The 27,652-nt window shown below is 41.2% G+C and overlaps 3 protein-coding genes across 5 annotated transcripts in view; 2 read left to right on the top strand and 1 right to left on the bottom strand.

Moving 5' to 3' along the window:
* Positions 1–336: 336 nt before the first annotated feature.
* Positions 337–8,860, top strand: RAG1 (recombination activating 1). Its single transcript, XM_054027434.1, has 2 exons — positions 337–407; positions 5,376–8,860. Exon 2 carries the CDS (start codon positions 5,396–5,398, stop codon positions 8,528–8,530), a length of 3,135 nt encoding a protein of 1,044 aa, XP_053883409.1. The 5' UTR covers positions 337–407; positions 5,376–5,395; the 3' UTR covers positions 8,531–8,860.
* Positions 8,861–17,191: 8,331 nt separating this feature from the next.
* RAG2 (recombination activating 2) lies at positions 17,192–26,536 on the bottom strand. 3 transcript variants are annotated; one of them, XM_054025629.1, is made up of 3 exons: positions 26,426–26,536; positions 23,773–23,828; positions 17,192–19,987 (listed from the first exon to the last, which is right to left on the bottom strand). In XM_054025629.1, exons 2-3 carry the CDS (start codon positions 23,783–23,785, stop codon positions 18,372–18,374), a joined length of 1,629 nt encoding a protein of 542 aa, XP_053881604.1. In that variant the 5' UTR covers positions 23,786–23,828; positions 26,426–26,536; the 3' UTR covers positions 17,192–18,371. The 3 variants fall into 3 exon arrangements, with proteins under 3 accessions (XP_053881604.1, XP_053881603.1, XP_053881605.1); XM_054025628.1 differs by having other exon boundaries at positions 23,727–23,828; XM_054025630.1 differs by lacking the exon at positions 23,773–23,828.
* The window catches only part of IFTAP (intraflagellar transport associated protein), a 72,248-nt gene continuing 66,028 nt past the window's right edge, over positions 21,433–27,652 (top strand). The window contains exon 1 of the mRNA XM_054025631.1: positions 21,433–21,479. The gene's annotated coding sequence lies outside the window, so the exon portion shown is untranslated. The remainder of the gene's footprint in view (positions 21,480–27,652) is intronic.

Genomic DNA, 27,652 nt, shown 5'->3' on the forward strand with positions numbered 1-27,652 from the left:
GCTCTGGAGCTATAGACATAAAGCAAATACAAAAGTTTAGTCACGTAAAGGTGCAGACACTCTCCTGGAATGGCTCTGCATGAATTCAAACTCATCTTAGAGGCCAGGGGTCTCTCAAGGAAGGACCTTGTTTTTATTAAATTCATAGTTAAGCCTCGTAAATTACCAGGTGCCACCTGGAGTAGAGACTTCTGTATTGTGTTGTGGTTGATGGTAACTTGTGGTTAGCACCAGAGCGGTACTGGGAGATGGGAGGGACAGGGATAGGGTGAGACAAACAGCACTGCAGTGAGCTTTAAAAATCAGAGGGGAGAAGGGCAGAGAGAGAGAGATCGAGAGAGATCTTGACATTTGGAACCAACTGAGCAGACGTACAAACGACTCTACAAACTGGCAGTGAGAGAAAGGTAGGCTAACAGTCTTAACTGCAATAACCCAGCTACTTGTGAGACATACAAGAATTGATTCAACTATTTCCATGTATTAATGTATATGTCATTAATCTGATTTTATAAACTCTTTCTCCCAAAAAGTAGCACCTCACTCCACAAACAGTCCCCCTCATTTCAGTGGGGCTACTCACAGAGAAAGGTATTACTCAGTGTGAGTAAGAGCATGACAATCTGACCTTGTTTTAGAAGGACCTGAGATATTCTGAGATGGCCAGAAAAGGAATTTTCTTTTTCTTTCCAAGCTAAAAAGAGGTAACGTTAAACACAGCTGTCAGATCCAGTTAAATTATGAGTGAATTTGATGGTTGGGGTGTGGGATTCATCGTGGAGGATTGTTCAGTGCAGCCCAATTAGAACAACAGAGCAAAGGCAATTTTCTAGTGAATGTCAGGGAAATGTTCCCAGCACTGAGGTCTGTGGAGTAGTCTTCCAAGGGAACAGGTGGAAGCTCCATTGCTTAGGAGCTGGAGAATTAGACTAAATAAAGTATTTGATGAATAGACTGTAGGGAACAATCCTGGACCAGCGGAATGGATGATCAGGTGACCTAATAGGGCTTCTTTGACTCTCATCTCTTTAGGACATATTTGCTGAAAGGAAATAAATGAAGTTTTGAACTTTTTCTCAGCAGGGGTTAAGAGCCATCTGCTATATTTGAGTTGCAGTTTGACAGCAAGGTCATAGGCTTGGGATCAGGTGTGGTACTAAGATGACACACCATACAAGGGTGGGACAAGGAAAGAAGGTATTAGCTACTTTGCACTGGATTTGGAACATACCTAACGCTGGCTGGTTCATCACAATAACTAGTTAGCAAACTCAGGGGTGTCATTTCAGAAAAATTATGGTGGTGGGAAGGCCAAAGTTGTATCAGCATATAGAACATTAGATGTGATTATATTATATCCTGCAAAGTTTGTGGGGGGCAAAAAGTGGAAAACATAATGGAGCATATACACCCCTGAAAAGTTTTTTAGGGGCAAACTAAGGTCAGGGGACTGCCCCTCGTGGCCTCCAAGCAAATGATACCCCTGAGGAAACCTTAGGGGGCATAGCTTGTTGGCTGCTCTCCAAAGCTGGAGAGGTGCTGATGATGCAGCTAGAGACACTGTGAATCTCAATGAAAGTCCCTGTAAACAGGTTTCTGCTTTGGCTGCAAAATCACAAAATCCAGGATCATTTTTAGTGTGTGTGTAATCAGTAAAATGGGAATAATAATACTTCCCTATGTCACAGGTATGCTGCAAAGATAAACTGACTAATATGTATAAGGTGCTCAGATATTCCACTGACAAATGTTTTGGAAAAGACTATAGGCAAGCAACAGCTTTATGTGTTACTTGCAGAATAAATATTGACCATTTAACTGATGAATAAGTACTATGCAGTAGCAGGATAATTAAACAGGAAAGTACTATGTGGTTACAAATTCACTACATGATTATGTCGGTCTTTTATAACACAGACAAGATGGGTGAGGTAATAGCTTTTATTGGACCAACTTCTGCTGGTGAGAGAGAGAGAGACAAAGCTTTCCAGCCACACAGAGCTCCTGAATAAGGGTTCAGTGTCACTCAAAAGCTTGTCTCTCTCACCAACAGAAGTTGGTCCAATAAAAGCTATTACCTCACCCACCTTGTCTCTCTCAGATCCTGGGACCAACACGGCTACAACTATAATTTTATAGCACAGTTCAGATACCAAATAATTCACAGATTAGTGGACCAAATCCTAACTCCTTACTCAGGCAAAACTCCCAGCTTCTGCATTTGACCTTATCAAACTAGGTAGTGCAGTATTCCCAGGTAAAACCTTTGGAGGTACCACACAAGTAACTCCATGATATTTAGTGCATTGCGAAGTACTCTAGTGTGAGACAGGCAGATCTTATCTCTGGACTGACAGTCACCTAAGGAAAAGATATTTTGTAATATTTATTTTTGTCCTGCTGATCTCACCTCTTCTCCTCCCATTTGAATTCTAGCAAGACAATAGAGCAGCTCAAAGGACTGTAGGAGAATAGGGTAAAACAGTGAAGGACAACAAGTCATTCAGTCCCTCTGCAGGCAGCAGAGTGTAGCTCAATAGGCAAACAGGACTTTTGTGGGGCAAGCAGGACACTGCTCTGCTGGTAGGAGATTTCGACAACTAGGTCAGCAGGGTCCAGTCAAGCAAGACAACGGGTACAGCTGTCATACATCTGCACCAGATAGTAGGTTACAGTTTTATAGCTAGCAGGGTACAAACAAGTAGGACAGCAGGCTATAGCCCAAAAGAACAGCAGGGGATGGCAGTGCAGGCGCTCATATTCAGCATTGTAGGCAGCAGGGCATAGCAGTGCAGGCAGATGGATATAGCAATGCAAGCAACTTGTTCTCAGTGGGATGGAATTAAGAGAAGCTGGAAAGAAAACAAACCCTTAATTTTTTTGCCAAGGTGCACTTGAAGGATTTTGAAGTTAAACTCTTAAGGCGAGAGCTGAGCAGGTTGACATGTCACTCTGGATTTGGAACTTAATCAGAGCCAGTAATCCTTTCCAGCTGGACGTTAGAAGATTGTATTGAAATATTGCTCCATTGAAAGGTTATATTTTTTAAAAAGAGATAATCTCAGAAACATAATGCAGGAAAGACAGATCAAAATTTCAGACACTGAAAGGAACGCAGGCATCCTCAGAATAGATACAGTGGTCTAGAGTTTTAGAGAGCATTATAGCTAAGTGAAGATACAGTCTTTATTTGAAACAAATACTATAAGGTTAAAATAATATATTCTTAAAATACATGTTACTTTGTTTCTGTTACTAACCAATTTCATTTTCAATTTCATTTTCATTACTAGCCAATTTCAGTTTCAGACTCTCATCCACTAGTACAATGTTGCAATGTTTGAATTGCAAGTCCCTGAGAGGAATATTTATTTGTATAAAATGTCATGTTTCCACAGCAACAACATCAGTGGTGTATTTGATAATAGGTTGTTTTTACAAAATCTAAAATTTGACCAGACATTTTCAATTGTCCAAACCATGTAACTCTTCCAAATAAGGTCGCAGTTCAGCAAGGTATTTAAGCACATGCCTGTCTTTAAGCATGTGAGTTGTCCCTTTGGGGCAGTAAATTGTCATGGCTCCATTACGTCAGTTGAGGATCTGTTCCGTTGAATTTAAGTCAGTATGTGGCTAAGTGCCTTCTGAACCTAAATGAGGTCATGATTCTGCATTGGGATCAGCTAACATGGAATGCCTTTAAAGGAACCACACACTAAAGATCCCACTTCAGGATCAGGGCCTAAAAAGTGAAGTGGTGGTAGTGGTGTTGATGAATTTAAAACATGGTATGAGAGATGTATATTTCCACTTTTCAGCCTCCAGTTTAACTCAATTTCATATAAGCAGTGATCATAAGTCATCAGATATCATAGTCTTTACTCACTCAAGTAGTTCCATTGACTTCAGTGGGACTACCTGTGTGAACATGGATATAGGTGTGAGCAGTTAAGGTTGGAGGATTGGATGCTGCTATCTGTTAGTTTGCTGTCCTATGGTGTGTGAAGTGAGTTGGTGGTCTCAATGCAGTTTTTATGGCCATTTGTCCACATCAGGCTCAGGGCTGAGGCACATCGGTAGGGCTGTGTGGGAAAGTGTACAGTGCCCCTACCTTCTGCTTCTGTCCTGTAGATAAACAGATGGACTTCCATTTTTAGGCATCTCAATCTACTACCTGTCATGCACACTCAATAGTTTAATCCCATCCCCTTATGGATAAAATCAGAGTATGCATGTTAATCAGTATTACTGTGTATTCTTATTACACTCAAAATGTGTAAGGTGCTTTACTGACATATAAGTAGATAGACCCCTACCCAAAAGAGTTTATAATCTCAATAGGCAACATACAGGCAAAGGAGTGTTTGGGGTCAGGTGAGTGCAGAAAGCAGGTGCTCTTCATGTGCAAGCATCCTTTACACAGGCCTGCCAGCGTACCTTACTTCTCAGTACCCTTCTCTCCTGATTCCATTTCCAGCCTGGGCAAAGGTTACCAATTGTGTAGTGTTGTACGGCAACTCTGCAGTGTGGGTAAATATCCTCAGTTTACACTGAGGTCACCAAATTGATTTTACTTGTAACTAGAGGTACTTGAAAACTGGTGAAAATCTATTGCATTTGCACACAGTCCCATCCATACTTTAATATCTTTCCCAGCATCTTTAGTAGTACCAAATGTGTGGCTCTCTAAGGATTAACAGTTGTCACACACCAGGGCCATTCAGATCTTTAAAGTAAACGTGGCAATAGAATCAAATCTTTTTCATCCAAAAGCCTAGGCTCCTACCACTTGAACTAAAGGAAACTCTCCTTTAGTTATTAGCGGTATAGAGCCTATGACACACAGCAGATCTGTTCCAATTCTGTCCAGTAGAGGGCAATGGCACATACACTAGCCATTTCATGACATTATTATTACCCCCAATTTAAGATGGTACTATGCTGTAGCCTGTGTCTGTTTAATTCAATCATGGAATTTCTTTCATGGAAACATTTGCTTATTTTGCAATATGAGTGAAATTTACTCCTGAGTTCTGAGTAGAGTGGCAGCACAAAGCCTATGCAGCACATAAGCCTCACTTAAACCCTGATTTGAGAGTTTAAATTGATCTGAAGTGGTGCATAGGTCTTTTGCTGGCCCTCTGCACAAGGGTGAATTTTACTCTTTGTGATTGTCCAGATATCTTACTGGCGTGACATAATTTATATCTACAATGGTATTTCAGACTTTGGGAAACAGCTTATTGTCAAAGCATCTACCAGTCATTAATGACTGTAGACTTATGTCTCTTAAAATCCACATGCTTCATACATTTGCACCATTGTTCATTTTGGAGTATTTCACTTACCTACAGTGCTCTCTTTTTTCCCCTCAGGTAATCCAGTTCCCGCCAGAATGGACGTGCTGACGTCACCAAGCATGGGCCTGCACACCATGCCGGAAGAAATCCAGCACCCATATACTAAATTTTCTGAATGGAAGTTCAAGCTGTTTAAAGTGAGATCATTCGAAAAGGCACCTTCTGGAGACAACCAAGTGGCAAATAAAGAGAAGGTGGCCTCTTTGGACAAAGGCACTATGGTGCAGATGGATGTGGCAGTTCCAGTGGCAGAAAAGCCACTTCTGGCAGATACAGACTTAAATCACAATAAGCAGGCTCTCGAAAAAGATGCTGACAACCTGAAAATGCAAGAGAATGCAGCTCATCAAGCAAACCTGCAGCAGCTCTGCCGCATCTGTGGAGTTTCATTTAAAACTGATCGCTACAAGAGAAGTCATCCTGTGCATGGACCAGTGGACAGTGAAACTCAGGGACTTCTGAGAAAGAAAGAGAAAAGAGCAACATCTTGGCCGGATCTTATTGCCAAGGTTTTTAAGATTGACGTGCGAGGAGATATCGACACAATCCACCCCACTCGGTTTTGTCACAACTGCTGGAGCATCATCCACAGAAAGTTCAGCAATGCCCCATGTGAAGTGTATTTCCCGAGGAACAGCACCATGGATTGGAAGTCCCACTCCCCAAACTGCACTGTTTGTTATACTGCTCGTTGTGGGGTCAAGAGAAAGAACCAGCCATCCAATTTACAGCTGGGCAAAAGGCTCAAGATCATTGCAGAACGTGCCCGAAAAACTAAAGGTGTAAAAAAACAAGTACAGGTGAACAACAAAAACCTTATGAAAAAGATTGCCAACTGCAAGAAAATACATCTTAGCACCAAACTTCTTGCAATTGACTACCCTGCAGATTTCGTTAAGTCCATCTCTTGCCAGGTCTGTGAGCATATTCTGGCAGACCCAGTGGAAACAACATGTAGTCACTTATTCTGCAGAACCTGCATCCTTAAGTGCCTCAAAGTTATGGGCAGCTATTGTCCCTCCTGCCGATACCCTTGCTTCCCTACGGACCTGGTGAGTCCAGTGAAATCCTTCCTGAACATCCTCAATTCCCTGGCTGTGCGATGCCCAGTGAAAGAATGTGATGAGGAGGTTTTGTTGGGCAAATACTGCCATCATCTCTCCAGCCACAAAGAGATGAAAAGGAAAGAGATTTACACGCACGTAAATAAAGGCGGCCGACCGAGGCAACACTTACTCTCATTGACCAGGAGAGCGCAAAAGCATCGTCTGAGAGAACTCAAGCTTCAAGTCAAAGCTTTTGCTGAGAAAGAAGAAGGAGGTGATATAAAGTCTGTGTGCCTAACCTTGTTCCTGCTGGCTCTGAGAGCAAGAAATGAACACAGACAAGCAGATGAGTTGGAAGCAATAATGCAAGGGAAGGGATCAGGGCTTCACCCAGCTGTTTGCCTGGCAATCCGAGTCAACACCTTTCTCAGCTGTAGCCAGTACCATAAAATGTACAGAACTGTAAAAGCTATAACTGGGAGGCAGATCTTCCAGCCATTGCATGCTCTCCGCACTGCTGAGAAGGCACTCTTGCCAGGTTATCATCCATTTGAGTGGAAACCCCCTTTGAAAAATGTGTCCACTAATACAGAAGTGGGAATTATAGATGGGCTGTCAGGGCTGCCACACTCAGTTGATGACTACCCAGTAGATACGATTGCCAAGAGGTTTCGATATGATGCAGCCTTGGTTTCTGCCTTAATGGACATGGAGGAAGACATTTTGGAAGGCATGAAAGCACAAGACCTGGATGACTATTTGAATGGCCCCTTCACTGTAGTGGTGAAGGAGTCTTGTGATGGGATGGGAGATGTCAGTGAGAAGCATGGAAGTGGACCAGCTGTCCCTGAGAAGGCAGTTCGATTTTCTTTCACGCTCATGAACATCAGTATAGCTCATGGTAATGAAAATGTAAGAATCTTTGAAGAAGTCAAGCCCAATTCAGAGCTGTGTTGCAAGCCCTTGTGCCTTATGCTGGCCGATGAATCGGACCATGAGACTCTGACAGCCATCCTGAGCCCTCTCATAGCAGAAAGAGAGACCATGAAAAGCAGCGTTCTGCTTCTTGAAATGGGAGGCATCCTCAGAACATTCAAATTTATCTTTAGGGGTACAGGGTATGATGAGAAACTTGTCCGTGAAGTGGAAGGCCTTGAAGCTTCAGGCTCTACTTACATCTGCACCCTTTGTGATGCAACCCGCCTGGAAGCCTCTCAGAACTTGGTCCTCCACTCCATAACAAGAAGTCATGCTGAAAACCTGGAGCGGTATGAGGTATGGAGGTCCAACCCATATAATGAATCTGTTGATGAGTTACGTGATAGAGTGAAGGGTGTTTCTGCCAAACCTTTTATTGAGACTGTTCCTTCCATAGATGCACTGCATTGTGACATTGGCAATGCGGCTGAGTTCTACAAGATATTCCAGTTTGAGATAGGTGAGGTGTACAAGAACCCTGACATATCTAAAGAAGAGAGGAAGAGGTGGCAGTCGACTCTTGACAAGCACCTTAGGAAGAAGATGAACCTGAAGCCCATAATGAGGATGAATGGAAACTTTGCTAGAAAGCTTATGACCAAAGAGACAGTGGAAGCAGTATGTGAATTAATAAAGTGTGAGGAAAGGCATGAAGCCCTAAGAGAACTGATGGACCTTTACCTTAAGATGAAACCAGTGTGGAGGTCTTCATGCCCAGCCAAAGAGTGCCCAGAATTGCTGTGTCAGTATAGCTTCAACTCACAACGTTTTGCTGAGCTCCTGTCCACAAAGTTCAAGTACAGATATGAGGGCAAGATTACGAATTACTTTCACAAAACTCTTGCTCATGTTCCTGAAATCATTGAAAGAGATGGCTCCATTGGCGCCTGGGCAAGTGAAGGGAATGAATCTGGGAACAAATTATTTAGGCGTTTCCGAAAAATGAATGCCAGGCAGTCAAAATGCTATGAAATGGAGGATGTCTTGAAGCACCACTGGCTGTATACCTCTAAGTACCTGCAGAAGTTCATGAATGCCCATAATACATTGAAAAGTCAGGGCTTCACAATCGATCCAGAGCAGAGTTTAGAAGATTCTCTGGCATTGGAAAACACTTTAGAAATGACTGATTCTATGGCATTCTAAACATAACGATCATTTGAATTGGGTTTGCAATTAAGTCTTCCTGGACGGGGTGCAGTAAGGCCTGCAAATATCACTTTTACACTGAGTGTTAAAGGGAATCTGTCCCTGCTCAGAGGAGTTTGGTAAACATCTGGATGGTAGTTTCCAGAAAATGGTAATACAGAGTAACTGGTTGGTGTCATTTTCCAGCCATTTTGTGAGGTAAAAGTGGAAAGAAAGGTGGTCAATTTACTTTGGTCTCAGATTATTGTTTAATAAATAGCCAAAGTGACCCAACGTTTTTAGACTATGTGATGTGTGTGAAATGAAGAGGATTCAGAAGATTTATGACAGTTGCAAAGAAAGTGAGGATGGTTTTTTTTTTCTGTTTGCATCATTGCATTTTACTTACTATTTAAGAATAGTTTTTCTTTTTTTAATTGATGGCCTCTCGTTTCTTAAAACATGGAGACATTTAGACAACCATTCTGAAGTACAGACTCAGTATTTTTTGTATAACACATTGATTCAAGCTCCAAAGGTTGACCTCACCAACAGTTTAAAATATTATTATTTTATTTAACATTTATATTGTGGTAGTGCCTAGAGACCAATCAGGTTTGGGGCTCATTGTGCTAGGTACTGTACAAGCACAGAGAAAAATTAGTCAGCATTTTAAAATAATAATTATAATCGAGTCAATTTGTTCTATAATGCAAGCTTGTGCATAAGCTTTGAAATCAGACCTTAAAATGAAATATTTGTTGTCTCTGTACATTGTATACTTTCAAGCTTTGCTAACAGCTGGCACGCACAAGGAATTTTGTTCAATAGGCAATCTGTACTTCCAAGATTAAATCCCAAATGGTGTATATCATCTTAGCTCCACTGGGTGAAATCCAATGATGACAATGTCACAATTCATATTGACTTCCAGAGGCAGAATTTCCCCTATTGACCTTAATGAAGCTACACTTATATACAGCAGCCAAGGATCTGGCCTATAGTGATTCCTCAGTTCTGTATATTGCTATTATACTCTTCTATAGGGTATATTTCACAGACTAAGGGAACCTTTTATTGTGTTCTAGTCCTGGCTCTGATATTGACACTGCTGTCTGGAGCATGTCATTTAATTTCTCTGCCACAGTTTCCATGCCTATAAAATGGAAATAGTTTTTACCTATCTTATAGGCATGTTGTGACAATTATTTAGTCAATAATGGTGAACTGCTTTGAAAATGAAATAGCTATTTAAGCGCTAAGCATTATTACTTCAATATTTAGAAAGCTCACAAGAACAGTTTACATTGGACTAGGGGCATCATTAAAATGGTGACAATTTTCTTGTACAGTGATATTGATAGATGCCTTATATACATAATGGGAATAGATCAGATAGCACAGCAAACTTGACTATTACAGGTGATAAATATCCAGTCTTTAATAGTGACCATGGGTAAAATGATTTTAACATATTCGTTGAATATTTATTAAAAAATGTGGTGAAATTTGGCAACTAAATTATTCCTGAACATACTAATCGAATTAATAGCATACTTTATGACCTTGATGTGGCAAAGCACTTAAGCACATGCTTAATTTTAAGCACATGAATTGTCCCATTAAACTCAGTATGACTACTCGGATGCTTAAAGTTAAGCACGTGCTTAAGTGCCTTGCTGGTTGGGGTCCAAATTTAAATTACAAAATTAATCAGATAAACTTCTCAGGAAATATAATTCAAAAGTACCTAAATGACTGGGAGTTATGCTCCTAAACTCTTTTGAAAATCCCACACTGCATGCTCATTACGCAATGATTAGCTGAGGTATTTTGATATTTGGAGAATTATACATGACACAGGATTAAATGCACAAATAACTGCACATGTGTTTTTTTTAAGCAATTCAATTTTGCTTTTATTTTCTGTTTTGATATTGCATTTGGCTCATTGGCAATTAAACTGTAAAGAGCTAATAGTTTTTATCTTTTGTAGTAGTTTTTAGTTGTGATTATATACTGTATCTTTTAGAATTTGGTATTTACCATTTATAGACAATTTATAGGGAGAATTAAGTGCTAGTAATTCCTAAATATATTTTAGTGTTATTCTGATTGATTATTTTGATTTTATTGGATGCAATATCTACTTCTCATAAAAGAGTTTTATAATTTAGATTTCACACTTCATATCATTTCCTTAAACAAACTTTAAGCATTACAGAACTTTGGGTTGCCAATATTTAATACAGGTTTTTTTGGAACTTACATGCTTCCAAATCATTTTTCAGAAGCACTGCAAAAAATGGTGCCTTTTATATATTTTGCAGTATAATTTTCCATTTATAGCATAGTGCTGATTTTGATCATTTTAATTCTTTTTCTTCGCAGATCAATTTTTTTAACTCTTTACATAATGTAGCAAACTTTTCTAATAAATTCAGAAACCAACTCAAACAATATTTTTGGTTTGGTTTGGAAATATTTCATCATGCAAATATGTTGTATCCATTTTTTTGCATGTTTATTTGCTGTGATTGTAATATACCATGTTTTTTATACTTGAATCCGTTTCAGTACTACAGCGTCCAATCTAGCAACCCTCACTCATGGTGAAATTCATCTCTGTGCTGAGGGCCAGCATAAGGCAAATGCAACATTTAAGACTAGTCTTTAAAGTAGGGTTCAAATGGGATTTAAATAGTGTATGCTAGCCCTCTGCACAGGAGTGAATTTCACCCACCTTACTCACACATGTAGTTCCATCCAAGTCAATGGTCCAAAATCTGCTCCTTTTGCGTAAATTATCTCAGTATTTTTACTGAAATTCTCAAATCAAAAAATGACTTCAACAAACTGCTTATGTAAAAGCAAGTGAGTTTTGACTCACTGACTTCAACAGGACTAAGTAAGGATTACTCATGCACTTAAGGATTTACAAGACTGGGCACATACTCTGGGGAAGTTCAATACACTGAACAGTACATGGACTGGGACTTAGGAGTGCAATGGAATTTAAACATATTCTTTTGTGAAATAACAGCGTGGAAGTTACACTATTAAGCCAGCAAGACATATTACAAGTACTAGCAACTATGCACAGTTTGGCTGGCACTCATCAGAAAGGCAATTGTTATTTTTATTTTTTGTAACAAACTTGAATTTAGTTTCATCTCTTTTTTTCCGTTGTTGTCATATTATTTAAATCAACAGACTTTCTGCTTGAAAGTTTTAACTCATTAAACTAAACAATTCAAATGCTAAACACCTGCTGCAAGTGAAGCTTTTGTACACAGAGACTAGAAAAACAATACTACAGACGCACAGGCATGCATCTGAATGCAAGTGATTCTTGACTGCTAAAAGATGCACTGGGTTTTCCCTCCATATTTGAGAAAAGATCTATCATTAAGCTGTTTGATTTTGAAGTGGCTTTAAATAAGTGGAGACACTTGTATTCATTTTATGCTTTCAAAAAACATATTTTTTCTACTCTAATAATTAGTATAAATACCTCAGATGATTACTTTGTGGGCAATGGTTTTCTTGTTGTGAAAATTGTATTGAATTCTTGCTGTTTTTATATAATCATACTCTATATTTTTCTTTGTTTAGAGTTTCTGTAAGAACTTATTAAAGGCATATTCAACTATTGTGCTGTGAAATGTTGTGTAGCAAGCTAGGGTCCTGATTCTGGTCTCACACCATTTTTTTTTCATAAGGATATCTCCATTGACTTTAATGGAATCAGTCCTGATTTATGCTGGAATAAAGGAGTTCAGAACCAGACCCTAGATATTTACAACATCATAATTTCTAATTTGAATAAGATGTTTTCAATGCATTGTAACACAGCATTTGTCTACGGTTTTTATTCTTACTTACTGTATTCCAGTTTCTTTATTTTTAAAATTGGTTTTCAATAAAGTTCTTAGAAATCGACTTTGGATTTGTATGTCTTGGACAGTTTTTTAGCTGTGCAAACAATTTAAAGATAATTATCTTGCATTTATTCAGTACCTTTCATTCAAATCATGAGTATTTGTCAACATTTACATTATAGTAAAGCCAAAGGCCCCAGGCAGGATTTGGGCCCTGCTGTTGTAGCCGTTATACAAACACATATGAAGATTCCCCATGAAGCCCAAAAGCCCACTCCAGCCCCTCACTCCATAGGACATTACATGCACCATAGCACAGTTAAAAACTCTTTTACTTTTCTTGAAATCTCCTACTTCTTCATTTAGAAATGACATCCAGTCTCTGTTTAAATTCATCTACCTTGCTCTGACCATGTCCAGCCCTTCTTCAAGTCTCTCCACTGACTTCCTCACATCCTCTGCATCAAATTCTAGCTCGCCATCCTTGGCTTTAAAGTCAATTGCAAAAATAACTCACCTACCTCTTAGTTCTTGTCTCCTTTCATTGCCTCCACTCCACCCAAGATACACAATCTCTCTCTCTCTCTCTTTTTGTGCCCATCACAGTGATAGCTCAAAAATGTATGTGAAACATCTATCAGTTTTGTGAGCACAAATGACAACGTTTCGTCTTTTAGCTATCTGCTTTTCTTGTACAATCCGCTAATTAGACATCTAAATGCTATACTTTGTACCTTCAAGTTTATACTTTCAATTGACATTTGACACAAAATGGTGGGTGGAAAAATTGAGGCCATGTTAAAAAACATAGCTCAGTGAGTCTCCTGAGATTTTGGATTAGCTTAATTCCTTGTCTGGGTTTCACTTTCCACATATACTTATAGCATCAGAATCATAGGGGAACTGGAGGATAAAGAGCACTTGTAAGGAGGTAGAGCCCCTTTCATCTCCAGGGCACTAGTTCAAATCCACCAGTTGATGTTTGGTGACCTGATTAAATTTGACCTGATTTGCAAAGGTTTTGAGCACCAGCAGCTCCCAACAACTCTGGTGCTTATTACCATTGAAATCAGGCCAAATTGTTCTTAGTAGTGTCTACATCATACAAATATCAACACCTTAAAACTACAACATTCAGAAAGCAGTAATTGGCCCCCTTGGCAGTCTCAGGAGAGGGACCAAGAAATGAAGATGCTTGGAGTTTGAACTACCTTTTCACCCCAAAAGGTAGTCATTGTGACAGTGTAACATGCTAGCTTTGTGTTTGAGTACACCACAAACAGGCTAAGATACCTACTAGTGTTATGAGGTAAAGAAGTTTATTGGCTCAAGTGGTATAGAGTTCTGTGTGTCCGCCTCCCCACCCCGCCCAACAGATATATGTGTGTTTCAGAGATGGAGGTTTATAAACTAATTGGAGCCTATATTTATCAAAAAGTGACTAGGGAGTTTGGGAGCCTCAATTTTTGAGCCCCAAACTGAGATGCCTTAATGGCAATGGGGCCTGATTTTCAGAGGGCTGGTGCTTAGCAATTTCTCAGAAGTCAGTTCCCTTTAAAAAATAATAGAGTCATAGAAATGTAGGGCTGGAAGGAACTTTGAGAGGCCATCTAGTCCAGCTCCCCTGTGCTGAGGCAGGACCAAGTAAACCTAGACCATCCTTGAGAGGTGTTTGTCCAACCTGTTCTTAAAAGCCTCCAATGGCAGGGATTCCGCAACCTCCCTTAGAAGCCTATTCTGGAGTTTAAATATCATTATAGTTGGAAAGTTTTTCCTAATATCTAATATCTCCCTTGCTGCAGATTAAGCCCATTACTTCTTGTCCTACCTTCAATGGACACAGAGAACAATCGATCATCATCTTCTTTATAACAGCCCTTAACATATTTGAAGACTGTTATCAGGTCCCCCCCCAGTCTTCTTTTCTCAAGACTAAACATGCCCAGTGTTTTTAATCTTTCCCCATAGATCAAGTTTTCTAATCCTTTTATCATTTTTGTTGCTCCCTCTGGCCCCTCTCCAATTTGTCCACATCTTTCTTAAATGTCTCAAGTTAGGTACCCAATAGTGGAGGTACCCATAATCACTAGTCATTTTTTAAAAACTATGCCTTATTGTTTTGTCTGTAACACATGGATTCTTTACAGAAGATGTGTAAAGCAGAGAGATGTGCCTTGGAAGCTTGCACTACCACTATTTATGCTGTACCTGTTCTATAGATAGAAGACATGTCAGACTCCAGGTCCCTTTTATAAACATTAAAATCCATGAATGAGTCTTGAAAGCCAATTGCAAAATCATGTCCCTAAAATGAGATTGGAGATCATGATATTGCCCATACTTGTTACAAAACAAGACAGATAGATGCAGATGTGAAAGAGGTTTCCTTACCCATACATTAATATCTGCTACATTTTATCTTCTTAACCAACCCTCTATGAAGAAGGAATACTTTCTATTGATTATCCATCTTTTGGAACCAATCAGCACTTTTTCACAGCACACATCTGCCTTCCAGTGGCATTGGAGACAGCACAAAATCAATTATCATATATACTCGTTCATTAGCCCGTTCGTTTATAAGCTGGCCCCCCAAAATGGATAGGTAAAACAGCAAAAACTGTATGACCTTTTCATAAGCCGACCCTATATTTTAGGGGTTGGAAAACTTTGGCTACCGGCCCAACAGGGTAAGCCACTGGCGGGTCAGAATGTTTTGTTTACTTGGAGTGTCTGCAGGCATGGCGCCCCTCAGCTCCCTGTGGTTTGGTTCGCCATTCCCAGCCAATGGGAGCTGAGGGGTAAACAAAACGACAATGTATTAGATATTCAATTCAACAATTCCATAGAGTTTAAAATAATCAAATTTTGGTGTAGACCCATTTATAACCCGACCCCCACTCTTTGATGCATCACTTTTTTACCAAAAATATTCGGCTTATGAACGCGTATATACGGTATATTCTCTAATCTTGAATGCTGTGTTAAGCATCTTCACAATAGGGACTAATGACCACTGATCTCTTATTTCAGTCCATCTGGGATATTATATTTTATACTGCTTATGACTTCCTTCTCCTGCAGTAATTGTATTTTCTGATTTCTGATTTGATACCTGTTAAGCTTCCTCTAACATCAAAGCTGGACTCATGGTTTCACTTAGCAATTTTCTTCTCTAGTTGAAATAAATGCATATTTTAAAAAGGCAACACAAATATACAATTTATTAGTACAATGGACTGGGCCCCTGGCTGGACAAGTGATAAGGCCAGCTTCTGTGCTATTTTTCTCAGAAGGCACATCCTGGGAGTGGAGGGGCACAGGGCGGTGACTAGACAAAAGGTGGCTGTAAGCCATTTTTTGTGCCTGGCAGATTCTAGTCTTCCATATTATATAGTGCTTTGGAAGCTGATGTAGACCCCAGTGTAAATTTCAGCAACCACAGGGGCTATTCTAACATATTGAAGCCTCTTCATGTCTATCAATGGGCTGCTATGTAGTTCAGAATAGCCTGAGCACAGAGGACTTTGGCCATGACCCCTCCTACCATTAATCATTCCTCTGATGTGATCTCGTGCTGTAGGATGTGATGGTGGCAGTGTGGCAAAAGTCACCTATGCCACTCTATGTGGTAGAGTTAGTCCCTGGAGATTGTTTCTGGCTCTTTATGTCTCCAGAATAGTGTGGCCTTAGCAGAGTAGAATCTGCCCTACAGAATATGGATCTTGGCAGCCAAATTTCTACCAACTTTAAGGGATATATTTCATGTTCTTTGGAACAACATATTGAGCTTGATTCTGCTCTCATTTATGCTGGCATGAAAAAGGAGTAACATCATTGAAGCCAATGGCCTTACACTAGTGTAAAATTAGTGTGAGAGGAGAATCAGATTGACTCACTTCTGAGTTTCTGCACTGCAGCCCCCAACACACTTAAAAGCTGGAAACTGGCATTGGTTTATTGTAGATCTTTGTTTTCCTCTATTGCTTATGTGCATACTGATTGTTATTGCAGGATTGGACATGAGTGTGGTGCTGTGAGCATTCCTGGGTGACTATTAGGGTTGCTCAGGAATGTTTGACTACATATACTGGTTTGCAAGGGTTGCACGTGACCAGAGCTGCACAGGTTGCTCAAGAGTACTGTTCTGCTCATGTTGTTTTTCTTTTTTATCCAAGGGCCAGGCATGCGAGTTGAACTATGAACACACTGCTCTAGTATCGTAGGCTCACAAGTGTTGATCTGATTATATTGATTTTTTTTAAGTGAATTGATACAGTAACAAAAGTAAAATAAAATAAATTTAAGACTTACAGGGACTTTACAAACAGGTAATCCAAGACACCACAAAAAGTTAATAAAATATTGGGCCAGTCAACCTTGACAGTGACTTTTGCCATCTGAATTCATTCTGCTTTGAGCACACAACGGTATTAGTTTCCACTCCTCACAATGGCCCATTGGCAAAATGAACCACTATGAGCTACAGTCTACATTTCAATACTTTCACACCTGCAGAGTCACCCCGGGGCAGGGGGCAGGGTAAAGAAATAGCAGGGTAGCAGTGGACCCAAGGGAAATGATAAAAGTCCTGTTCAATGTGAGGAACTCTTTTTGAAGTCAATGGGAATTCTGGGCAAGAAGCGGCTGCAGAATCAGGCTCTTTATCAGACTTAACATAGGCATCTCAGACATATATACTATACCAGTTATAGTCATTGTTTGCAAATGAAGACAGAGCTATTTCAACCTGAGATTCACAGTACTTAGCTACCCACATAATAGGTGGAAACAAAGGTAAAGGCCATTTTTATTATAAACTTTATTAGTTCATTATACTTTTAAAAATACAAACACAAATGGCAGGCTGAACAAATTGATCTTTCTTACATGGGGAGGGCCTGTCCATGAGACCCACCTTGAAAAATGAAAACAAAACAAGTATTTCAGCACCTAAATAAATGGCCTGATTTTCTGATGAGCTGAGCTTCCACAACTCCAGCTGGCGCTGATCAGTGGCTGCCTGGCACCTCTCAAAATCAAAATTAGGTCCAAAATTAATCACCCCAAAATAGAGGCTTCCCAAGTTAGAGAGCCCCTTTGAAAACTGCCTTCATATTTTTGATACAATGGGCCTGAACTAACATGGCTTTACTCCAATTTTAGGCCTGGTCCCCACTAAGTCCCCAAATCGGACTAAGGTACGCAAATTCAGCTACGTTAATAACGTAGCTGAATTCGAAGTACCTTAGTCCGAACTTACCGCGGTCCAGACGCGGCAGGAAGTCTCCCCCCGTCGATGCCGCGTACTCCTCTCGGCGAGCTGGAGTACCGGCGCCGACTGTGAGCACTTCCGGGATCAATCCGGGATCGATTTATCGCGTCTTAACCAGACGCGATAAATCGATCCCAGAACATCGATGGCGTGCCGCCGGACCAGCCGGTAAGTGAAGACTAGGCCTAAGTCACCTGATTTTAATTCATTAGACCAGTGTAAAACTGGAGCAATGCAATCATGAATTAGACCTGATATTTCTAGTTCTATTGATTGAGTAGATAGATTTGCAAAAGCAAAATGGGTAACACTGTGCTTCCTATGGATCAGAGTCTACATCATTATTCACACAGGGTAGTGCCTTACTCTTCAAATAGTTTCTGTAAAGTCAATGGGGATATTTATGACGTAATTGTACTATTCTATTTGAGGAAGGCTGTCTAAATATGATCCTATGTGTTTGTATAGTGCCCAGCACAATGGGGCACTAATCTTGATTGGGACCACTGAAAGCTACTACAATACACATAATAAACATTTATTTGTGAGCTACATTAAACTGAAACAATCTAATAATTAAAATTAATAAAATAAAACACCACTAGGAGCTCTAATATTAAATTCTGTTTCAATCATCATTAACTATCCTTGGTTTGTGGTTTCTTCATTTAATCCTAGCTGAACCTTAATCATTAGCTCAAATCTACTCAAATAACCTCCGAAGAAAAGATTTTTTTACTGGAGTTGCTAACTTCATGGATGTTTTTCTGCGCAGTGGTTTCATGGGTTGTTTTTTCACAGGCAGAACCTTCTTCGGTGTTTGCAGCCCTCTAGCAAGATCAACATGCTCATTGCAGAAGTACTTGACATTTGCCTCTGAAAGACGTATGAGCATGCCCTCAGACAGATCCATACACTGAGCATGGACCCAATGGCCATCTCCATTGGAACAGTAGATCATAGCTGGCTTGTTCAGTTCAGTCGAATAGAAAGGGACCCAAGTGTTGATGTCAATGTCACAGTTGGCAGAGCAGGTGATCCAGTAGCCTGTTTCTGATTCATCTTCTTCATCATCTTCGTTATAAGTGTCAATATCATCATCGTCAAAACAATTGGCTTCGGCACTAAAACAGAACTCCTCTGAATCTTCAAATGGAGTGGAGTCCCCTGGGTCTTCTGTAGATGTCTGACTGCAAGTTTGTGCCGCCTCCTCGTCATCTTCTCTTGTTCCTCCACATCTCAAAATGTAAAAGTAGTTTGCATCTGAAATTAGTTGCCTGTTGTCCCCTGGTATACCAAGCAATATGGCCCCATTACCCATATCACTACCAAACCATATCTTGCAGTGTTTAATATCTGGTGTCCAGTCTGGGGTCTCCCTTTCCTCAATCTCTATGTTGTTATCTTCTAAAGTGATTGTATTACAAAACATCCTCTTCTGGTTGTCACACTGGTAGCCCCCAACCATGACAAACTCTTTATCGCCAGTCTGAGTCACAAGAGGACTGGAGACAGAGATCCCCCCAGGCAAGATGGTGCAGCTCACAGCTGGGCTGCCTAGTGGCAGGTCAATTTTTAGCCTGTATAGGTTGGGGGGTCTGATGTTATTTTCAAGAGAATGACCCCCTAGGATGTAGATGGTATCATTTCTGGCAATGGAGACATGGAAAGAAAGTCCATCCTGAAGCTCTGGAAGGATGTATGAGGTACAGCATCCAAACTCAAAATCAACCAAAAACACCTGGGGCATACAGTCTACTACACTATTCCATTTTTCTGTGGTTCTTTGTCCAAGAGGGATATATGACCTTCCCCCAAATATAACACTCATGCTTTTACCTCGGCTATGAACTACATTAATGGTATGGCCATATCTGGCTTCAGGAACATCCCCAACTAACTCTTTCTCCGTGCATTTAAAGGTGATTTTCTTGCCAGGTTTGCATACTATACCCATAACATAAATCTTATCAGATAGTTCATTGTTTGGTGTTTTCCCACCATGGATGACATAATGGCATTTCTCAGACTCTGTTCTGCCCCTGAGAGGGCAGACAGCAGGGTAACGGAGAGGGGGAAGATAGCAGGAATCCTTAGAGAAAAATGCAGGCTTCAATTTGAGTTCATTTTTTTTTAAGTCAAGGAGAAAAACTCCAGTGGGGCAAGATCTCTTTGGCCAGCCTTTCTGTCCAAAAAAAAACACCTGCCCATCAAAATTCAGCAGAGAAAAGCCTGGCTGAATCAAGGATGAATTATTAATAGCGGATATCATCTGCAGGGACATTATGTCTGGTGATTGCGTCATGGTACTATCAGTATCTGAAAAAAAAAAAGAGATACAGAAAACCATATCAGGCATGCTTTAAACAATGTCAAGGCGATCAGTTAGGCAACTGTGTGACCTTGGACAAGCCATGTCAATTCTGTACCTCAGTTTCCTCACCTATAAAATGGAGTAATGATATTTACTCAGTCTTGTAAAATGCTTTGAGATCTACAAATGAAAAGTGCAATATAAGAGCTATTAAGGTCTAAATAAGGAATTATGCCAGAACTGAGTGAATATTGTAAAAAAAAATATACCCCTCTGAATATTTGACTGCATTTGTGACCCTTTTTCTGTGAACTTACTAGGTAACAAGTATAACAGAGGGAATGGGGGGAGACTGTTCACTGAAAGGGTGAATAATGCAGAATGTTCAAGAAAGGCAGATTCTGAATTAGTAATCATGACTATGTGAACCAGAAACCTGATTCTCAGAGTCGTGCCCAGTCGGAGAATAGAAACATACCATGTGACCCATGTGTTCAATTAAAAGTTTGCATTTTGAATATCAACAATATAGGTGAGCTATAGACCAAGAATTAGTCACAGAAATTATTTGGTGCATTTTGAAAAACAAACTACGCTGAGTAAATCACAATCTACAGAAATCTCCTCTCTCCACCTGAATCTCCTGCAAAATAAATTTGTTATGAATTTATTTGCTGGACTCTAACAAGGGTTGCCACCTGTTCAGGTTTTCCCAGAATCATCCTTTTTTTAACATAGCAGCCCTGGGAAATCTGAAAGGGTGCTCAGTACACACTCCCAACTGTCCAGTTTTATGGGCTCAGGATCATCCCAGGTGTCCTGTTTTTTTTGTACCTAGTGCTAACTACTCTATCATGGTTCACTACATCAGCTTCTCCGAGATGTAGTTTCAAGTTGTTCTATAATTTAACCAGGCTGAGCATAAATAAAATATTTCCTTAAAATGTATTCATAGATTGAATTTGGTGTTTGGATAGTAACTCTGGATTGGACTCCATAACTTTTGCATATGTTAAGTAATATTTACTCCTTTGATTGGCACTACTCACTTGAGCAAAAACCACTTTTGTGGGTAAAGGTGGGAGAACCAGGCCTTCCCTGAGCTGTTAGTTTGATCTTTAAATGGACACCATCTATATTAAGTAACTAATCTCAGCCTGTTGCTCGGTTGGTTGCTGAGGTCAGGTTTTGTTGTATTTAATTACTGCTGGTATTTCAAATGTTAATAAAGAGGGGACTCTTTCCCCTACCTGTTCACATCCCCAATCCCTATAGACCCTATAGCAGAACCATTCTGCACCTACACTGCCTGCCAGCCGGGATTGCTTTTAAAGAGACACTTGGAATCACATCCCTTCTGGGAACTGGAGTTTTCTCTCTCGTTAGCGTCAATCCCCCAATAGGGAACTGTCCAGCGGAGGGAACTACATTTCCCAGCAGCTGCCTGAGCCCGAGTACGTTGCAGATTTGCCGTGGCCGCCGCAGAGTGGGTTTCAGGTAGGGGAGTTGTCAGAGCTGGGGTGTGAAGGGTTAGGCTGCAGGCTCGTTAGATGAGAGCAGAGGTCTGGTGAAAGCCGTAAGATGGGAGAGGAGGGAGGCTGCAGACCGACCTGGGCGCGGGAGACGCGCCAGGGCATGGGGGTGGGTAAATGGGGGGATCCCTCCATGTGTTTGTCAACATCATGTCAGGGGCAGGAATGGCTGCTGGACCGCCTCCCAGCTCCAGATCGCAGCGTGCATTGTTCCGGAGGCAGGGCGGTTCGGTCTGCTCTGGGCTCTGCGTCTGGCTCTGATGCTGACCTATTCTGTGACTGGGGGCAAGTCACTTTGCTGCCTTTGTGCCTTAGTTTCCCCAGGGTAGTGTTCGTGAAGATATCACACTGTAGGCTGCACTCTTGGCCAGGCGGAACGGGTATCTCCTCTCCATTTCTCTCCTTGAAGCTCCTAGTACACTCTGGATGCCACAGAGACTGGTTTATTTTCCTTGTCCTATTTTGCACAGTGTACATCGGGGTAGGTAACCTATGGCACGCGTGCCGAAGGCGGCACGCAAGCTGATTTTCAGTGGCGCTCACACTGCCAGGGTCCTGGCCACTGGTCTGGGGGGCTCTATTTTAATTTAATTATAAATGAAGCTTCTTAAACATTTTAAAAACCTTATTTACTTTACATACAACAATAGTTCTGTTTTCACCAGGGATACAATAGTTCAGTTATATATTATAGACTTATAGAAAGAGACCTTCTAAAAACATTAAAATGTATTACTGGCACGCAAAACCTTAAATTAGAGTGAATAAATGAAGACTCGGCACACTACCTCTGAAAGGTTGCCGACCCCTGGTGTACATGCTGTGAGCAGGGAAGGGGGCAGAGCACAAGGAAAATCCATGTAGTCTGGGTCAGCAGTTCTTGTGGGGGGCCACAAGCAGGTTTCAGGGGGTCTGCCAACCAGGGCCGGTGTTAGACTCACTGGGGCCCAGGGCAGAAAGCTAAAGTCCAGCCGCGCAGGGCTGAAGCCCTTACCCTCAGCCCTGCCATCTGGAGCTTATGCCAAAGCCTAAGCAGCTTAGCTTCACGGGGTCCCGGACAACTGCCCTGCTTGCTACCCACTAACGCTGGCGCTGGTTTTTGTATGCAGAAAAATAGTTGTTGTGGCCGTGGAGGTTTTATAACATGGGGGGAGGTTTCAGAAAGAAAAAGGTTAAGAACCCCTGGTCTGGGTTACAAAAATGTAAAGACCAATATGCTGGTGGGAAAATCCAGTTTTGTACGTTTTTCCTTCTTCCCCCTAGTCATATTGTTTAGAATATGGACTGAACTTGGCATAAACATGATACTGGCCCATCCAGGCATCAGAAAGATACTTGTGGCAGAATAAATAAAATGATTGGGCTGTGAATTGTAATCCACAAGCCCTATTCAATAATCTGGAGTCTGCGAGTGAGGAAACATTTAAGACCAGGCGGTCCAAAAATGACTCTGTTCTCCATACACACACAAGACCTGATGTACTGTAATATTTCTCAGTGAAAATCCAGTTGAACATTGAGAAATTTGAGAATTCGCAATAAAAATACTGTAACATTTATTTAAATGTATGGGCCAAATTCATGTCAGATTTAATGTCACCATGTGGGTGTTATGAAGGTCCTAGAGGATGAGGTCATAGTAGTTCAGGGAGGAATTTGACCCACTGTATCAGTAGCTAATCACCTTCTGTTTGGTTTGAAAATCCCAAGATGTTTTTTGTTTGTTTTCATATTATGCTCAATTTCTTTGTTGTTTGTATTTGTTATTTGCCTTTGTCATTCACCACCTGCTTCTTTGAGACAGGTTCTAATGGAATGTTTTGCATTTGCTTTCTTTATTCTAAAACCTCAGTTTAAAATAATGTATAAATTTACAAAACATGTTGGAAAATAACACTGAAGGGTCCATTCTTCCATTTACCTCTGGGGATCAGAGAAATTAGAGATGGAAAAGACTGACCAGTTTATTTGCAGCATCCTTTTGTCATAACTGGATTGTGCTATTCAGTCATAGAATCACAGAAATGTAGGGCTGGAAGGGACGAGACCCCTGCACTGAGGCAGGATCAAGTATATGTAGACCATCCCTGACAGGTATTTATGTAACCTGTTCTTAAAAACCGCCAGTGATGGGAATTCCACAAACTCTCTTGGAAGACTATTCCAGAGCTTTGCTACCCTTGTAGATAGAAAGATATTCTTAATATCTAACCTAAATCTCCCTTGCTGCAGATTAAGCCCATTACTTCTTGTCCTACCTTCAGTGGACATGGAGAACACAGGTAGATTGATCGAGGTGATGATAGGCACAAACCTTGACAGAAACAAAACTTGTAGGTTACAAATTATTTTGTTAAATAAACCTTCTTAATTTCCCTTATCCCTTGTCATCTCCCAACAGCAATTACTAGCTTAAATTCCAGAGATCTCACACCCCTCACTTCCAACATTAGACACTTGCACTCTGAATAAGTGAGTGGTTTAATGAGTAAAGGAGAGAAAGGTTTCTTATAAGAAGAGAGGGTGATGGGTCAGGAGTGTTCTATGGATGTGTTCCCTGGGTAGGGGGCAAGGTAGAAGATGATTGCGGGGGGAAATGGACAAATGAGCATTTGTCCTGGCACCACAGGTGGAGCACAAGATGAGTTGGGAAGGACACTATAACTAAGGCTATAATTTTTTCATGGTGGTCGCTGAAGTCACAGAATCCTTAACTTCCAGCAACCTCCATGAATTCAGCCTTGTTGGCCGAAAGCTGCAGGGTCCCCCTGCTGCTCCCTGCGACTGTGGATGCCAGGGTCCCCCGGAGTTTCCAGCTGCCATGGGCAGTGAGGCCACAGCTCCTGGCCTCAGCAGGTGACGGGGAGACCCTGCAACTCCATGTGGCCGCGGGTGCCGGGGGCCCCACGGACTTCCCAGCTGCCATGGGCAGCGGTGCTGCAGATCCAAGCTGCCGTGGGTGGCGGGGCCACAGCTCCTGGTCTCTATGGGCAGCGGGGCCCCCCCGCAGCTCCCATCCAACACAGGCAGTTGGGCCCCCCCAGAGCTCCCTGCCACTTGCGGCGGAGGTGGGGCCACAGCTCCTAGCCGCAGTGGAGCTCCCGCAGCTCCTGGCCGACACGGGGGGTGGGGGCCTCCCAGCTCTGAGCTGCCGTGGGCCCCGGGAGTCCTTCAGAGCTCTGCAGGTGGCGGGGGTACCCCGGAGCTCTGAGGCTGGGAACCCTGGAGCTCTGAGACCCCACAGGTAGTGTGGGCACCCAGAGCTTGAGGCAGCCCCTGCAGCTTGGTGCAGCCCCCGCAACTGGGCTCCCCATTTTGTCAGGGATATTTTTAGTAAAAGTCAGGGACAGGTCACAGGCTTCCGTGAAATTTTCTATATTGCCCGTGACCTGTCTGTGACTTTTACTAAAAATATCCCTGACAAAATCTTAGCCTTAACTATAAGAGACAAGGGCAACTAAGGGGGGTGGGGCAGAGTTATGTAGGCAGTGTTGCCAAATCTTGTGATTTTCATGCTATCTAGGATTTTTATTAAAGCCCCAGCTCCACGACAGGTGGTTTGATGAGAATCTCATTTTTCATTTTAAAAGAAAAAATAAGTTTGTAGCCCTTATAGTCGCAAGAAAATTGTGAGAGCGTGATCTGTGTGCACGCTAAAGGCTCAAAAGCCAGAAGAGAAATAAAAAGAACCTTGAATATATTATGTTTTAAAATCTTATGCATTTTTGGGGCTTGAGTCATGATTTTTGAATGCTTGGGACTGGCAATACTGTGTAGGGTATAGAAAGTGGTAACAAGAAGCTTGAATTTGATGTGATTGAGAAGGGAGAATGAGTGGAGGGATTCAAATAGAAGTCTTTCTACATGAGGATAAAGAATAAAGGTGCTTTTTAAAACTGAGTTGGCTAAAATGATTTGAAATCTCCCGTCGTGCCTACTAGATACAGATTTGCACCTTTAAAATCGTGTTGTGGGGATTGTGTTAGAACCTAGTGGGGAGCCTGTGTTACCAACATGTCCAGCAAAAATGTCTTTGTTTTTTCAGAAATAGCCATTGAAAAGCTTGGGATGTATAGTTTTCAGATAACTCTTTTTTTCCCTTAACTGTGTCCTCTTTGACTATAAATGCTGTTTGATTGGTCACCTAAGTCACATGATAATGTTTCTGCTCTCCAATTGGATGACTGAAGCAATTTAAACAGGAGGATAATGAATAACAAACATCGCTATTTAATATGAATTTTCAAATATATAATCATTTGGCTAAAATTCATAAAACGTTTAGTACCCACAGCTGTTTTCACAAATACCTGGTAGCTGTCTGGATACTAAATTGCAAGTAATGAATGATATGACCCCATGAATCTAGTGAACTAACTCAGCTTCTAGTCACAAACAGATTTGCAAAGCACTTTATTTGCTATTTGAATAGCTTTTATTAGAATGTTAGACTGCTGACTCTCTAAGAGATTAGATCCCAGGGTAACATTGAGTCTTAATTTGTAAACGCTCCCTCTGCTGTTTCTTGAAGTCTCCCATCAGTCTGTAATCACTGGTATCTTGGCAGGAACACAGGTGCTTAGTGCAGGGATTAAAAGTTACTTTGCAGGATTACATTTATTTTCCTCTCTGATGATTCTGCCATTGCAGCATTTTCTTTAAAAAAGATTAACCCAGGGCCTTCTGAAGGAGCTGGGGCTAACTCCCCACAGCACACACCCAAGACTTGTAGACTGAGAAGCAAATGTGGCTCCTACATTCTTTAGGATCAAATTCCCATCTGGACGCCCCCAGACAGCTCTAGTCTAAACCAGCCAACTACTGAAGCATGTAGATAACATTTCTCAAAGCTTTCTCTAACTTCGGAACCCAGGGTTTGTTTGGGTAAAACAATAAACATATTAGACCTACCTGGCTGATGGAGGGTTTTTGCTTCCTCCTGAAACCTTTGTTTGTAACGGGGATTCAAAAGTCAGCACTTGTGGAATCTTCTGTGACTGCACAAAGAGGGGCTGTGGTATGGACAAGCAGGCAGGCAGAAGGTATGTATGCTTAGCTTGCAGATGTGCTCCTTAGTACTCCTCTAATGTGGCTAACTGTCTGTGACCGTTTTTTTTTTTTTTTCAGATGGTGCAAAAAGAAATCCATCTTGCACCTTTAGAAGTTTAACCTGTTCATGCCTAGCCAGCTCAGAGTGACAGCAGACCTCTGTTATTTAGATTGTAAATTCATTGGGGGTAGATGCTATTTTTTATTTGATATTTGTACAGTGACCAACCCAGTGGGGTCTGATTTTTGCTGTGGCTTTTGGATACTACTGTGTTATAAAGTCACTGCTAAATTCAAAGACAACGTTTGGAATTCTAATTTCTACAAACTTAAACAACCCCAACACTTTGATTGGAATATTTTTTTCCCCTTGGAATTCTCAGGCTATAACTAGATTATGACATTGAAACCGAGTAAAAGAAGTAGTAAGTGTGTGCAACCGAATAAGTGAAGTCTTAAGCTCTGATTCAAAGCCCATTGAAGTGAATAGAAACTTTTCCATTGACTTCAAAGGGCTTTGTTTCAGACTCTAAAAGAATATTAGTACTCTGCACACTTCTGTGGCACTTTTCATCAGAGTTCCTCAGAACCCTTTTCACACAAACCATAATTAAGCCTACTAATTCCTCTGAGAATAGATCCCTTTTACAGATGGAGCAACTGGGGCTCAGAGAGGGTAAGTGACTTGCTTATATGATCACTCAGCAACTCAGTGGAAGAAGCAGGAACAGAGTTCACAGCTGCCTCACCAGCTCCCTTCTGTGGTTGGCAAGGGATCATTTCAGCTACCGCTGAAATACAGCAGCCTCTGAAGGTGGGACACAGCAGATGTTTTACGTCACAGAGCAACTCCGCACAACAGTTAAGAACAATCTGGTATCCAATTAGGGTGACCAGATGTCCCGATTTTATAGGGACGGTCCTGATATTCAGGGCTTTGTCTTATATAGGTGCCTATTACTCCCCACCCATTGTCCTGATTTTTCACACTTGCTGTCTGGTCACCCTATATCCAATTGAAAGTGCAGTGGGAATTTAAGGGCTTGGCTACACTTGCGAGTTAGAGCACATTAAAGCAGCCCCGGGCAC

Source organism: Malaclemys terrapin, chromosome 4 (genome assembly GCF_027887155.1).
Source record: "Malaclemys terrapin pileata isolate rMalTer1 chromosome 4, rMalTer1.hap1, whole genome shotgun sequence".
Lineage (NCBI taxonomy): Eukaryota > Metazoa > Chordata > Testudines > Emydidae > Malaclemys > Malaclemys terrapin.